Source organism: Amphibalanus amphitrite, unplaced genomic scaffold (genome assembly GCF_019059575.1).
Source record: "Amphibalanus amphitrite isolate SeventyFive unplaced genomic scaffold, NRLGWU_Aamphi_draft 000415F_arrow, whole genome shotgun sequence".
NCBI lineage: Eukaryota > Metazoa > Arthropoda > Thecostraca > Balanomorpha > Balanidae > Amphibalanus > Amphibalanus amphitrite.
Window position 1 is genome coordinate 158,063 of NW_024881909.1, and position 14,659 is coordinate 172,721.

Genomic DNA, 14,659 nt, shown 5'->3' on the forward strand with positions numbered 1-14,659 from the left:
CGGGGGGGGGGGGGAGTGAACACCTCTCCTGCGGTTTTTCGCAGATATCTCAAAACTCCGCGCCGCCGTTTTTGGCACACCTGTTCATGCATCTTTTTTTTTACACATGTGCAAATTTCAGACCCAGAGCTCTCAAGGTCAGCCGTCAGGTCACCAGGTCACGTCAAAAGACCTCACCTCAGAAAAAGTTGCAATCCTCGTCATAGCTACACCGACTGAACGATCGCCTTGAAACTTTCAGCGATTGATAAGAGTAACAGTATGTCTAAAATGTTTATCTCGGAAATTTGATATCAGTGACCTATGGTCAGGTCAATTTTGCGACCTCTCCATTATAAGTCAATGGGAGAAAATTGAAATGAGCCTTTTTTGGACGAATGGTATTTAGAACCCTCTCAAACATCGTTTCATAGGTAAACATGATACACTGAATCGGAAAAAATGCACCTGTGACCCCTCTGTGTGCCCTTGAGGTCATCTCAGGTCATAGACGGTCACGACCGCTAGCACCAGACTGCGTCAGCTGCTGACCGCCTACTCCTTCAAGCAGCACGTGACCGGCCCCACCTATCCATCGTCCGGCTCAACAATAGACCTGATCTGCACCACCCACGGCGCGGCCCGGGCCGGCACACTGAACTGTACCTACAGCCCGCACAACTGGACCCGCGCGCTCCTGCCTCTACCCAACTACAGGCCACGGGAGAGTGCAGTGACGGCGCGCTGCTGGTCGCGGTTGGACAGGGACGAAGTGAACCGGCTGTTGGCTGCGGTGGACTGGAGCCCGGTGTTCACCAGTGATAACCCAGAGGTGCAGTGGGACTACTTTTTAGCTGTGACACGACCCTTACTTGACACTGTAGCACCTATCAAGCGGCGCAAAGTGTTTAACCCGACAGCGCCTTTTACTACCAGTGACACCAGAGACCTAATGGCGAGACGACGTGCGGCTCTCCGAGCACGCGATGACAGCTACAAGTGCCTAAACCGACAGGTACGGTCGGCGATTCGGCGGGACACCCGTGAGGAGCTGGATCGGCGGCTGCGTGAGGCGGGACCGAGCGGTATGTGGCGCGTGGTCCGGCCTGTCATCGGGTCGAAACGGCCGACACGATCCACCCCCAGCGCGGACGCAGACGCGCTCAACCGCTACTTTGTGAGTGTTGGTCCCGATACGGCCCGTCAGGTGGACACGTCCGGGCCAGAGCTGCCGGTCCGCCTACCTCGGGTGGCCACCGGCCGGTTCCAGGTGGCGCCCATCTCGCCACTGAAAACAAAATTACCCATGGGTGATGAGTAAACTCATGAACCGGCGGTAATTTTAAACAACCTATTTGACTGCTCGAGGCGCCGGTAATGTAACTAGGCCTGCACCGGTCATTCCACCTCTCAATTGTGCGTTAACTCATGTCTCTTCACTCGTGTATTATGAGTTAACCGATTGTGAAAAACTCATGTACTCTTGGTAACTCATTTTGATTACTCATGATATGCGAGTATAGGCTTACTCATATTACACCGTTAATGAAGACACCACACGTTTGACTACATGAGGCGCTAGTAAATGTTACTAGCCCTGTAGCGGTCACATCACCAATGAGTTGCGGGTTAACTCTCGTTCCCTCACTCATACCACATGAGTTTACCGTTTGTGACGAATTCAAGCATTGCTAGTAACTCATGCCATGCAACGATTGATACGCGAGTTAAATGTAACTCATAACATGATGGTCAAGTGAACACACCTATTAGATCGCTCTGCCGCCGGTTTTTCCACTCTGTCGACTCATCCCCTGGCGGTCAGCCTGACCCATGAGATGAGAGTCATAACATTAAAACATAAGGTTTATTAAAACAATGCATAGCATGCAGATAAACCACGACTATTACATCCTTGATCATATGAACAAGGGTGATGAGCACAGCACGACGCTCATGCCCTTCCAGACATGAACTTGGCCTACACGCATGAAAAAGCGTTAACGCCATTTCTTTGCAAAACTACCCGGCAGAAACACAAACACAAAAAGAGACAGAAAGTCCCTAAAGTGCTGCCTCATGTCCCTCCCCGCGCACTCCTAAACGCAGCCGGTCATCGCCGCCCACTGCTTTGGGGGCGGCGACACATCGGTCTTCAGGATCACGGCACACATCAGGTAGCCGGCCAGACGGATGGCTGGGCGGTTGAACGACTGCGCAAACACTGTGAACGCGGCCCCCCACGTCAGCAGCTTGTTCACCTTTGCCGTTAGCTCCTTAAAGGGACCCTCCCACCTTCAAAAAAGTTTATGAATTGGCATGAAAGTGATGTCGCTCGGTTCAGAAAGAGCGAAAACGAATATCTACCAAATTTCACCGAAAAGTATTCACCGGTTTTCAAGATATTAGACTTTTACTTTTGTTTACTTTTTTTGGGATCTCCGCTGTTTCTAGCGACTTTATTTTAGAAGTGCGGCGTTTGCGGCAGATGTTGCGCGCAAATAGCATATACCACCGCGTGCTACAAAACGTTTTAGTCAAACATTTAAAAATCGTTAGATATTTGCGCTGACGTCACACATTCAGAGGGGTATTCCTAAGCATTAGCCCCTCTGAATCAAAATGCTGCAATTTTGAAATTCAATATTTCCGATTTAAGGCATTTCTCGATGTTGTGAGTGCCGAAACCGGTAATTGTGAGCCAGGGACCCCATTTTGGCTATCTCAACTCAAATCTAATGTTAAGGTGGGAGGGTCCCTTTAAACTGCACTGCTGGCACGCCCTCTATGGCGTGGAAGTCGTCCGCCACATGAGGCCGTGGCTGCGGCGCCGATGTGAACACAACTTGGTGCTCTTTAGCACGGTGCAGAGAAGATGGTCGATCGCATCGTCTGCGACGGAAAAATTTACCTTCAGAAATCAAGGCCACGAACTGCAAACTTTAATTTGGTACAGTATGCCTCTCGCAATTTTAACCCACGTCTTGCTGGGGGAAGGGGAGGGTGTTTGAACACCCCTTCTGTGGATTTTCGCGAATATCTAAAAAAAACGGCGGCGCTCCGTGTCACCTAAAGTCAGGTCGCCAGGTCAAGCCAAGTGACCTCACTACTTAAAAAGTTATACAGCCTACCATAGCTACACCCTAGTGACCGATTGCTTTGAAACTTGCAGCGATTGATAAGAGCAACAGTTTGTACAAAATGTATATCTTAGCATTTTGATGTCGATGGCCTAAGGTCAGGTGAATTTTGCGACCTCTCAGTTAAAGGTAAGTAAATTGGAGACAATCGAAAGGCGCCTCTTTTGGACGTAAGTCATATTGGCCGTAAGTCATATTGGCCGTTTTCGCGACGCGGGCTACCCGGCGAGTGCACCTAATTTGACCAAATCTGCACCTAATCTCTTTTACAGCAAATATCTGTATTTTATGAATTTATTTCAGTGTTTTCATCGATGATACTCTTTGATAATATGGTAAAGCAGGCATATAAGCAATTAGTGCAACCACACTTAACATGAAAATGGCACCCGTGACCCCGTTTTATGCCCCTGATGACATCTCAGGTAGGTCACGAATGGTATCTGACAGTTTTTCGCGAAGAACTTTTGATAGAGGCATAGAACGATGAAAACACCTTCGTTGTGTTCATCTCGACGAACGGATCAACTGATATGCAACCTGACCCTTATCGGTCAGGTCATGACCTTGAACTGAGGTCAAATTTTTAAGTTAACCTTTCAAGGTCACATAATAGTTTATTCAATGCGTCTTGCCGAGAGAAACACGATTCCGGTAAAATAAAGTACGTGAAAGGCTTAAGTCAAAAGTTTTTGCTGAAAAACTTTCCGAAAAATATATCTATTTTGGCATTTTTTACCCCTCCCCCGCATGCAAAACCACTGACGGCAGGTCAAATCTGAGAGAATTAATCAGAAAGAGCGTTAATGGGCTATCAAAGGCGCTTTTCTGTGGTTTTGTAGCTCTATTAGTTTCCGAGCTATGCGTTGATCTGATCAAAATTTGAATGTTGTCAAAAATTGAAAATTATCAAAATCTAACCAGGAAATCGGTGAACTTTTGCATTCAATGACCTCTGGTGACCTGACCATTGACCTGACCAAAAAAGTGACCGAAATAATTTCTTCCTTATTTTTGACGTCCTTTCGAACGCTGCCTTCGCCGTATCGCTACATGGCCCAGGAGCTAAGTTAAAAGGGGGGTTCAAACGTTTCCTCCCCCCCCCCCCCAGCAGGGCCTGGAAATCCAGGAACTCCCGCGGGGTGCGGGTTAGAAGATGCTTGTGAGCATAACATTAAAATATGTTTAGAGTAAATAGTGCTCGCATATATTATTTTGAAATTGACGATAAAAATGTGTTAATCATGCTCAATGCCTAAAGGTATTGAGTATCCACTGTAGTTTACTACAGTGGATATAACGATGAACTTCTATAGATCTCTTATAAGAAGCACGAATGAAATTTCACATTTTTCTGCTCATTTTTAAATACTTTCCGTGTAAGTGTATACGAGTATATCAAACTGTTAACAGGACGTTCATAAATACATGAGCTTTTGGTACTGTGACGGAAGCCACATTTTTCTCGAATCGCAGCTTACAGGAATTGACAGAATCATAAGGCATGCATATTGGTGTGAGACTAAAAGCCAAGCACGCAAAAGTGAATTCATCTGAGAAGAACGGCGCTTCTATTACCGACACTTTCATGGATAACGCTGGTCAACAGGGCGCAGGCGGCAGATGGCCTACCCCACCTGCAGACCCGACGTAGCGCCGACCCCTCTTATCGGTCGCACGCCAACTGGGTGGCCACGCCAAAAACGGGCTACACCTGGCACTGCAGAGGTGTAAACACTGCCGCCTCCCCGCCCGCATCTACAGGAGAAGCTCATAACGGAACTTTATCTCTCCAAAGCGCAATCGGCCGGCATCCTGTGCGCCAACCCTCTGCACCTGCGCCTGGGATATCGCCACCGGCACTGCCTCGACCTAGTGGATCGACACCGGTGTGAGCATGTCAAACAAGAAACAGCTGACGCAGGGACCCCTCGGGCCGTATCATGCCGCGAGGGCCGCAAATAGAAGGCGTCAAGCCATCAAAATTACACTCACACCGACGAAGTTATCAGCCGCCGACGGACGCTCACCAAAAAGTTCCAATCACCCCTCCCTGCGGAATCGGAGGTGCAAATATGTACGTCCAGAAGAGCAGATGTTCCATGCTGAGAGTGGGGCACGCCAATGCCCATATCTGGCATTCACCTGACGAGCAGCGACGCCGACGGTCGGGGACTTCTGATACTGGACGGCAGCTGGGACAAATGAGCGTCCAGCAAACAGAGTAATAACTGACGAATTCGCTAATATCACAAGCGTTCGGCCAAAACAGGAACAGCTGGGAAGTTCAATGACCATGGCGGACCATACATATGAACCAATACCCGAGATATCGTGATTACGACCAAACCAAGCAATAAAGCGCCGACGCCGGACAGTGTAGGGGAGAGTGGGGCAAAGCGGCCACCCTAACGTTTCTAACGATGCCGACGCTTGACTTTTAAACTTGGAAAGATTCTTTCTATACCAATGTGATCCCTATTAAATTGTCTTTTATTCCAACTGCGTTTCATTTCCAAAGGCGTTCACATATGGGAGATATTGACAAAACTTTAAACCTATAGCATATTGGCCACTTTGCCCCATCCCTGAGGCAAAGCGGCCACTGGCGACTTCTCAAGTCCCGATATGAGAAACAGAATAGTTGCCTCATGCACGACTAGGGTATTTGATGGTGACAAGGTTTAAGGGAAGATGGATGTTTACTTTGTTATCTTCCCACCTATTGCTAAACAAAGAAAGAATTTTCTTGGAAAAACACTTAATTGCATAATTTGGTAACTCATGTAACCGAAAAGTGGCCAAGATGAATGCATGACGACACATTTGAATATAAATAATGTTTTTATCCAGATGGAAACAACTTATGGCCAATTGGGGGCTGGCCACTTTGCCCCGGCCGCTTTGCCCCGCGCTACCGTCCGAGACAAAAATATTCCAACTCAGCTATTAGTGGGGTAAAAAGCATTAAAATTGGTAGAAGGCATGTACGATAACCACGCAATGCATGGACAAAAACGCTTATAAAAATTCCAAACGGTTATGGAATAAAATAACATTTAAAAATTGTAAACATAATTGGTAACCTGGCAAGAAATGCTTTTCCGTGTTTCACAGAACAATGGCGATGGGCCTGAAACCCCGGTCTGGCTCATTCGAACGACCGCAAAGAGAAGTATAATTGGAAATCATAAATTGGAACTGACGCCAGCTGTGAAGGGCTAAAACGATGGATGGCCGCTTTGCCCCGGGTGGCCGCTTTGCCCCACTCTCCCCTACCTCAGCTTCCCAGCAGAACAAAGGTGTGCACGACAGCTGGCAAGAAGATAGCAAAAGTGATAAGCACTGCACCCGGCCCAATTACAACCAGCTGGGATAAAGTCAATAACCAGGACCGATGCCACTCATGAGTCATCATACAGATAAAGATACTAGGCCTATCACGCCACACCGACGAATTATCTAGCCATGCTTATCACACCTGGAACACCAACGCGATAGTAATCTGGGTATAAAGGAACGAGACAGTCAGGGAGGAGGTACCGTGGAGTGCACAGGACACCGGAGTGCACGGAGCATCGAGTCCCACTGGGCGGAGCGCAGAGGACACGGCAGTGCACGGAGGATGCAGTACGACGGGAGGAGCGCGACGGGCAGCAGCTGACGAGGGAAGATCCAGTACGACAGTGATCGAGAGCTGGATCGAGGAAAGTGCACGCTCTCAACCATCGACAACGGACAAACTGCTATCATCGTCGATCTCTCGGTGACCGACCTTGTCAACAACGCCGTTCAAGTAAGAATTGCCACAGAAAGGAAGTCTGCTCAATCCTTGCCAACATGCAATCATTCAGCTCCCGTCCCTCATATATTCACTCCGTGATTTGCACCAACCGGCTGATGGTTCAAGGCTACCGTTCTCGGGCTGAGCGTGAAGATTAGGCATAACGACAACACCATGTGAGCTTCTTTTTTTTAAGGGGGGGGGGGAGACAAAGCGTTGATTGGGTAAATTTATTAGGTGTCTCAATAGGACTCGGGGGCTCAGTTTTTAATTGAATCGCTATTGAATCATTGCGTCAGGGCTGGTCGGAAGTGACGAATTATGTTGCGCGATGGGAAGGTTTGTTGCGCGGGTGTGAAGCCTTGGGTAACAGATAGCGCGATGTTATTTTTGTTTTGAAACGAAAATCAAGGCGAGGGTGCGTCTGGTAATCGTGAGGACTGCGCTTGAATTTGGCTTATTTACTCCGAGGTGTATGGCATGAATAAAACCCTGAAAGTTTAGCGGCATGAGTATAAAAAAGGTCAGGTGTGATGACAAGGGCGATAAGGGCGACGTTTATCTAACGGACGTGAATACCTGGCCAAATCTGAGCGAGTACAGGGAAACATCGAAATGAACCAACTCATGACAATTTGGCTCATACTCCGATCTCTCTCTCTCTCTCTCTCTCTCTCTCTCTCTCTCTCTCTCTCTCTCTCTCTCTCTCTCTCTCTCTCTCTCTCTTCTCTCTCCCTCTCTCTCTCCCTCTCTCTCTCTCTCTCTCTCTCTCTCTCTCTCTCTCTCTCTCTCTCTCTCTCTTTCTCACAAGGTTGTATTCCCTATCTTGCTCCCAATGATTGTACCATTTATCGACGCGATTAGCCTAAACCATACAACAACACAGTGAGTTAGAGATCTAGACAGTTCAACTAGCCGGAGAGAGGCTGGTTCGAGCCAGGCCCCTGTGCCTGTTTTGACTCTGCTGACGCCGTCGACCACTGCGAGATGGAAATGAGTATTCCGTGACTCGATGAATTCTACTGCGTATTCCCATGAAGTATAGCAAAGACACCGAGCGGCTAGCCGTCCGTGTCGACCGGACTTTGAAGGGCTAGGGCTAATATGTAAGAGTGTAAGAGCGATAAACGAGGGCAAGGTTGCCGAGTTAAAGTGTCGCGGAGTGGCTCCGCCGAGGTGTTCAGTAGAAACACAGAGCTATGGTTTCGCGGAGTGGCTCCGCCGAGAGTATGAACATTTAGGAACTTATCCCTCAACTGAAGCACAACCGGACCACCCACAACACCGAGTCGACAGACCGGCAGAGGTGTGTACAACCGTTGTTTCCTTTGAGTTTGGGCGAAATTGTCCGCACTGTGGCAGTGCGCACGCGAGAGATAGAGGTGGCCGATGGAAGTGTATATAGAGTTGTTATGCGGAGTGGCTCCGCCGAGAGTATTATCATTTAGGACTTTATCCCTCAACTGAAGCACAACCGGACCACCCACAACACCGAGTCGACAGACCGGCAGAGGTGCGTACAACCGTTGTTTCCTTTGAGCTTGGGCGAAATTATCCGCACTGTGGCAGTGCGCGCGAGCGAGAAAGAGGTAGTCGATGGAAATGTATGCACTGTGGCAGTGCACGCGATTGAAGAGCAGGCAGTGGCCGGGAGCGCATGAGAAACGTAGCTTCAATGGAAGAGAGTAATAACGTAAATGGGGTCAGAAGGACACCCAGTGCCAATTTGCTTAGGATTCAGGGATTTAAAGGGGTTAATACCTCCTTATACGCACATAAGTATCAAACAGGGCATAAACTTACCTCGGGATATAACTATGCCAATTCAGCGCCACTGGGGGGATTAGATGGAAACGGGAGGGTCGGTTTGTCTAGCCGAATGTTCTTCGTAGGTGTATGTATGCATGACCGAATCAATGACGCGTGTGCGACCGAAAGGGAGTAATGAATGGCTATATTAAGGACCAGTGGGAGCTAGACACTCACGCTCGAATTGCATAAATTTCTCTGATGGGATAGAGCCCTTGGCATCGAACGGATACGAAATGGGAACATGGGAAGGCCTTGCCCTGGGGTTTAAAGCCAAGCAATTCCATCAGCCGGTGACAAATCCCATCCCTTCCAAATTGAATCTATTCCTCCCCGAGCAGTGAAGGCTATATGTTGTAAGGAAATTGCAAGCCTCTCAAATAAATTTGTACTGCACGACGACGGAGCCAGTGCCATGTGGGAATCAGACGGGCATTAAAGAGGAGACGATACACCTGCCCACCCGGTGTCGTCTTCCGAGACGGACGATCACACTGCGTAACAGCCACCCGTCACTCACACGGCACATGTGCACCGCCAAGCCGCCCAGCAGCACCGTTACAGTACCTATTCGGTTACGGTTCCAACATTCCCGGGTAAAATGTTGTTAACTTACCATCTGTGAGGCATCCAGCTGCTCTTTCACCTTCGCCATTGGCCACAATCGGGGTCATGGCTTCCCGGGAGAGTTCCAACTCGTTGGTGTCCTGCAAGTCGGCATTTTTTATCCGACTCAGCTCTTTCCAGACCTGAAAACAAAGGATTAATGACGCATGCTGAAGGACGACTATACCAGTAAGACGCCATCGATATTCGCATGGCCGGCTTAAATTCTTCTACTTCTTACTGCAGCGTCTGAAAATTAACTGCCAATCCAGTTCCGTTATCGGTGGTCATGCAAATGCGATGTCACACAAGCACATCTGTTTTACAGTAACATTAGTAACTCTCGCAATCCCTACCGTGCGGCGGACATGACCCTGGGGTTATGCATGCATGGTCGGTATAAGTACAGACTTGTGCCTCAGCCAAAAATCAAGATCCAAGATCCGCAAGATCCCATGCAATGCCAGGATTTCAGAATACTGGATCTCCTTGATCTCATTGAAAAATATAATATAATTTTAGGATCCAAGATCCCCTGGATCGCACGTATAAATAACACTTTAGGATTCCGGACCCCACGCGAGAACGAAATGCCAGAGTTCAAATTTCCTGGATCCAACGTAAATGTCATGTCTGTAGACATAAAATTAAGCGGTAAGTTTGAACTTTAGGGCCAGCGAAGCAGGTTGTGCAGTCAAAGACTTCTTAAACAACCTTGTACGCCTCGCTAATGCAAAGCATTTTGAAATTTAGCAAGAAAAATGTGTTCTCAGAGACTAAATGTAGGATACAAGATTCCCAGAATCAATCCACAGAGCAAAAATGTAAGATTCAAGATCGCCGGTATTCATCGACAAAAGAAACATGTTGGATCAAGGACCAGCAGGGTCTCCAAAAAGTATTGATGAATTTATAATCAGATAGAAGAACTGCGCTCTTGGATCCTGTGGATCGAATCATCTTCGGATATTGGCCCTAGTCTGTCGGTAAGAAAGGCAAGGGAAACAAAATACACATGAGGGCGGGTGCAAAATAACTCAAGATGAGCTTCAGAAAGAAAACTGACTCTGAGAGCCGGACGCCGGTGAAGGCGCGTCTGCAGTTGCACGCACCAAACCACCTGACTCTGACTGTATAGGATCGCTAATTTACAACGCATCAGACCATGTACAATGATTCATGTTATCTATGACAATGTACATACTTTGTTTTCATCGACGACGGATGGTGGCCATCGGGATTTTCCTCTTGACGATGAGGTGTCGCCTCTCTGAGAAAGTGGCCTCCATGGCACCGTCCAGCTGAGGAGATGAGAACATCATGATAGAATCAATTCGACCATGCCTGGTATCTAGATCTCACTCTGCGCGGGGGGGGGGGGGTGCAGGGGTGGGCTTTTTGAAGAAGCACTTGGGGTGCTCATTTTTAGAAGGATTCGGCCAAATGATTCAATTACAAGTCGTTTATTACAAAAATACTAGATGAACTACGAGGAAGATGAAAAACATGATGAAAAGCTGACCTAGCCTTACCTTATAACCTACTAACTAGACCTTACAACCTAAATAGGTACCTTCAATCTACCAGCCTACATCTTACAACATACAACCTTCCACATGCCTACCACTCGAACTTCATTTGCACATATACCACCTATCCTAACCTATAGATGTTTGCACCAGGGTTTGAGCATTAGGGGCTGGCAGAAATAGATGCTATAGGCAAAGGCTTTAAGAAAATACTTGATATTTAATTATTCTGTTAGGCTTCACGCCATGGCAAAGCTGCCCGTAGAATAACAAGTTAGGTTTCACTGTAGGGGCATGTTGAGCATGACTGATATGATATTCCACATTTTGGTGGATATTATGAACCCCTCAAAAAGGCTTTCATGGTATAGACAATACATAACTAGGAGGGTTAACCAACCCACAGGACAACCCAAGGTATCAGTACATTCAGTAGTGTTGTGTGAGTGCACATGTAGGTACATTTTCAATGGAAATATGCATTTTGCACTTAAACATACCTACAGGCAATAAAATACGTAACATTTAACACTCACCAGTCGCTCCAGCAGCTCCAATTCACTGCGTCCGCCGCGTCCCGTGCTGCACTTCCGGCACAAACATGCAAGATGGCGTCATGGCGGTAATATTAACGCGTAAGGCTTGTGTAAAGCACCTCAATGATAATTCACGGTTGATCATATTTACCGTTGCATCATTGGTTTCCTTAAGCTGCGTTTGAAGAGTTAATGATTTCAAACTGGTTTTTGAACTCATTACTCACGAACAATGAGTTAGCAAGAATCCCTGTCCTCTTTTTCATGAGTTCTTAAACCCAAACGTTCAGTTTCACTAACTCACGGGTCGTGAGTGCATTCCTTACTCGCCTTACATGAGTTTGCGAGACTCAACAGGGAGTTTTGATACCAATGTTTTGTGCGTCATGAGTCAGGCAACTCATAGGGAGAAGGTCATGCATTTGGGCAATTGAGTTTTCAAAACGAGTAAACTTTTACTCTTGAGTGTTAACGCTCCACGCATGAGTTACTCATCCAAATATACTCATGAATGGCGAGTCAAATATGAATTACTCTCCCCTCATGAGTAGATTTGTTTTCAGTGGCAGACGACCTGTGCCGTGTTATCTCCCGGATGCGTAACTCTGCTGCGTGTGGCGCCGACGGACTTTGTATACGTTTTATCAAGATAGGTCTGCCATCACTTTGTCATGTTCTTACACATATAGTCAACAGTAGCCTCGTGTCACAACATGTTCCAGGCTCATGGAAACTAGCTCTCGTTCATCCGATTCAAAAGTCGTCCAAGTCCACAGACACAACTAACTACCGGCCCATCTCTATCTTACCCACAATAGCAAAGATAGTCGAACGTGTTGTCTACGAGCAACTGTTTTACTTCTTCACGGCTCATCACCTGTTCTCGTCAAATCAGCATGGTTTCAGGTCCTACCATTCGACTGACACAGCACTTTTATCTGTTACCGACCATGTGTTTACTGCCATGGACCGCAGCAAAATCACGCTTTTGTGCCTCCTCGACTGTTCGAAGTGCTTTGATGTAATACCGCATGACTCTTTGCTCCGAAAACTTGAACTCTATGGGGTAGATACACGCTGGTTCACTAGTTATCTCGACGGCCACTACCAGCAAGTTCAAATACAGGATAACTTGGGTGGAAGCGTGACGTCAGCTGTGCTTCCGAACCACATTGGTACGTATCAGGGTTCCGCGCTCGGGCCTCTGCTATTCTCGATTTACGCGAACGATTTACCTCTGTACACGGACGGCGCGCACGTGGTGCAATATGCGGACGACACTCAGGTGGCGGTCTCTGGTGGGATCGGCGACATCGGCTCCCTGGTGCAGCAAATGGAACACAACCTGGCTTTGCTCTCTCGGTGGTTCAGCAAAAAAGGCATCAAAATCAATGCACAGAAAACACAGTTTATCATTCTTGGCTCGCGTCAAAATATTCAACGTCTCGGACCAGTCAACATTAAATTCATGGATGCCGATGTCGCCGCTTCCGCCACTGTCCTCAACCTGGGTGTCACATTTGACCAGCACATGACTTTTACCCCTCATGTGGACAATGTAGTGCAGCGATGTACCGGAATGTTGTGCGGACTGAGCCACAGCAGGCACAGTCTGCCTCAGTCCACCCTGCTGACACTCATTCAGGGCCTCGTCATCTCACGCCTTTTATACTGTCTGGTGGTTTATGGTGTGTGCGGCAGCAGTCAGATGAAGCGTATTCAAAAAGTGTTAAACTTTGCCGCACGCGTTTTATCGGGACGGAGGAAATCTGCGCACATTAGCGATGTACTTTATCAACTGGACTGGCTTACTGCCGAGAACATGTACCTCTATCACGGCCTCGCCCTGCTGAAACGGATGCTGCTGTCATCGCAACCCGAATGTATTGCTGGTGGCCTGGTCACACGCAGGGACGTCCACCAGCGTATCACCCGTAACGCCGACCACCTTATCACGCCGGCGATTCGGTCCGAGTCGGGCAGGCGCCGCTTCCTGTACCATATTGTAGTCGCATACAACGATTTGCCAGCCGCGATACGATGTCGAACAGGAGCCCAGTTTAAAAAGGAGCTGCGGCTACATCTGCTAGGGAGGCAACGGAGTGGAATAGGCTAGAAATGTAGAGAATCTGGCTGGTCATTTGAGCTTGCATATCTTACCTGTGTATGACTGCAAAGCGTGCATGTATGCGTGTGTGTGATTGTGTGTGCTCGTGTGCGTGCTTGTGATGACCACAATGATCATTCGTTTAATCATATTGACAACGGGGCACGGAATAGCCACATAACTGTGTGGAAGTGCTTCATGATGTGTAATACAATACCACCAGTTTTTTGGCTGTAACTTTTGATAAAGGCGTGCTAGAGCGATGAAAACACTTCAGATGTATTCAGCTCGACGATACGGATCGACTGATATGCAACATGACCCTTTTCGGTCAGGTTATGACCTTGACCTGAGGTCAAATTTTTAAAATGACCTTTCAAGGTCAAAAAATAGTTCATTCGACGCGTCTCGACGAGAGGAACATGATGCTGCCAAAAGTAATGTCGTGGCACTCTTAAGTCAAAAGTTATTGCCGAAAAACAGTTTTCGTGAAAACTGCTATTTTACAGTTTTTGCCCTTTGGAGGCTAAACCGTTGACCTTAGGTCAAATCTGAGAACAATGGTCAGAAAGGTCTGTAAAAGGGCTATCGAATGCGCTTTTCCGCGGCGCTGTAGCTCTACTGGTCCCGAGTTAGCCGTTGCAGTTTCCAAAATTGTTGAAATGGCCTACATTTGACCTTCGATGACCTCAGGCGACCTGACCTTTGACCTGACCCAAAAAATGACCGAAGTGTTTCCGTCATTATTTTTGACGCTCTTTCGAATGATGCTTACTGCGTGTCGCTACGTGGCCCAGGAGCCGAGTTAGACCAGACACCCCCCTCACCGCCCGGCGCGGAAGTCGCGGAGCACCAGCCCGGCGCGGGTTAATCCCAGGCTGAGAGCGTTCAAGCTTAGGTCACCCATATACCTCTGTATACCGAGACATGCAGAAGTCTGTGGCTCACCAGGTGATATCAAGTTATCACGAATTGATGGGTACAAATTACTCCTGCTTTGATCTAGAGGTGGCAAAACGTGAAAATTTTGGGAACCAGACTCGAACCAGACCCGGCTGGACATTTCTGGAACCAGTCGGACCCGGTCTAAGTTGGAATCGGAACCAGTTGGACCCATTCCCCAAAAGTCAATTACCTAATACAAACCGTTTGTAGAAATCATTAATTGC

The 14,659-nt window shown here is 47.8% G+C and overlaps 1 protein-coding gene across 1 annotated transcript; it reads right to left on the reverse strand.

The window, feature by feature from the left end:
• Nucleotides 1–2,739: 2,739 nt before the first annotated feature.
• LOC122390917 lies at nucleotides 2,740–13,385 on the reverse strand. The gene is made up of 5 exons (XM_043384370.1): nucleotides 13,261–13,385; nucleotides 11,384–11,434; nucleotides 10,523–10,619; nucleotides 9,329–9,461; nucleotides 2,740–2,871 (listed from the first exon to the last, which is right to left on the reverse strand). The coding sequence occupies exons 1-5, from the start codon at nucleotides 13,383–13,385 to the stop codon at nucleotides 2,765–2,767; spliced, it is 513 nt and encodes a 170-aa protein (XP_043240305.1). The 3' UTR covers nucleotides 2,740–2,764.
• Nucleotides 13,386–14,659: the final 1,274 nt, after the last annotated feature.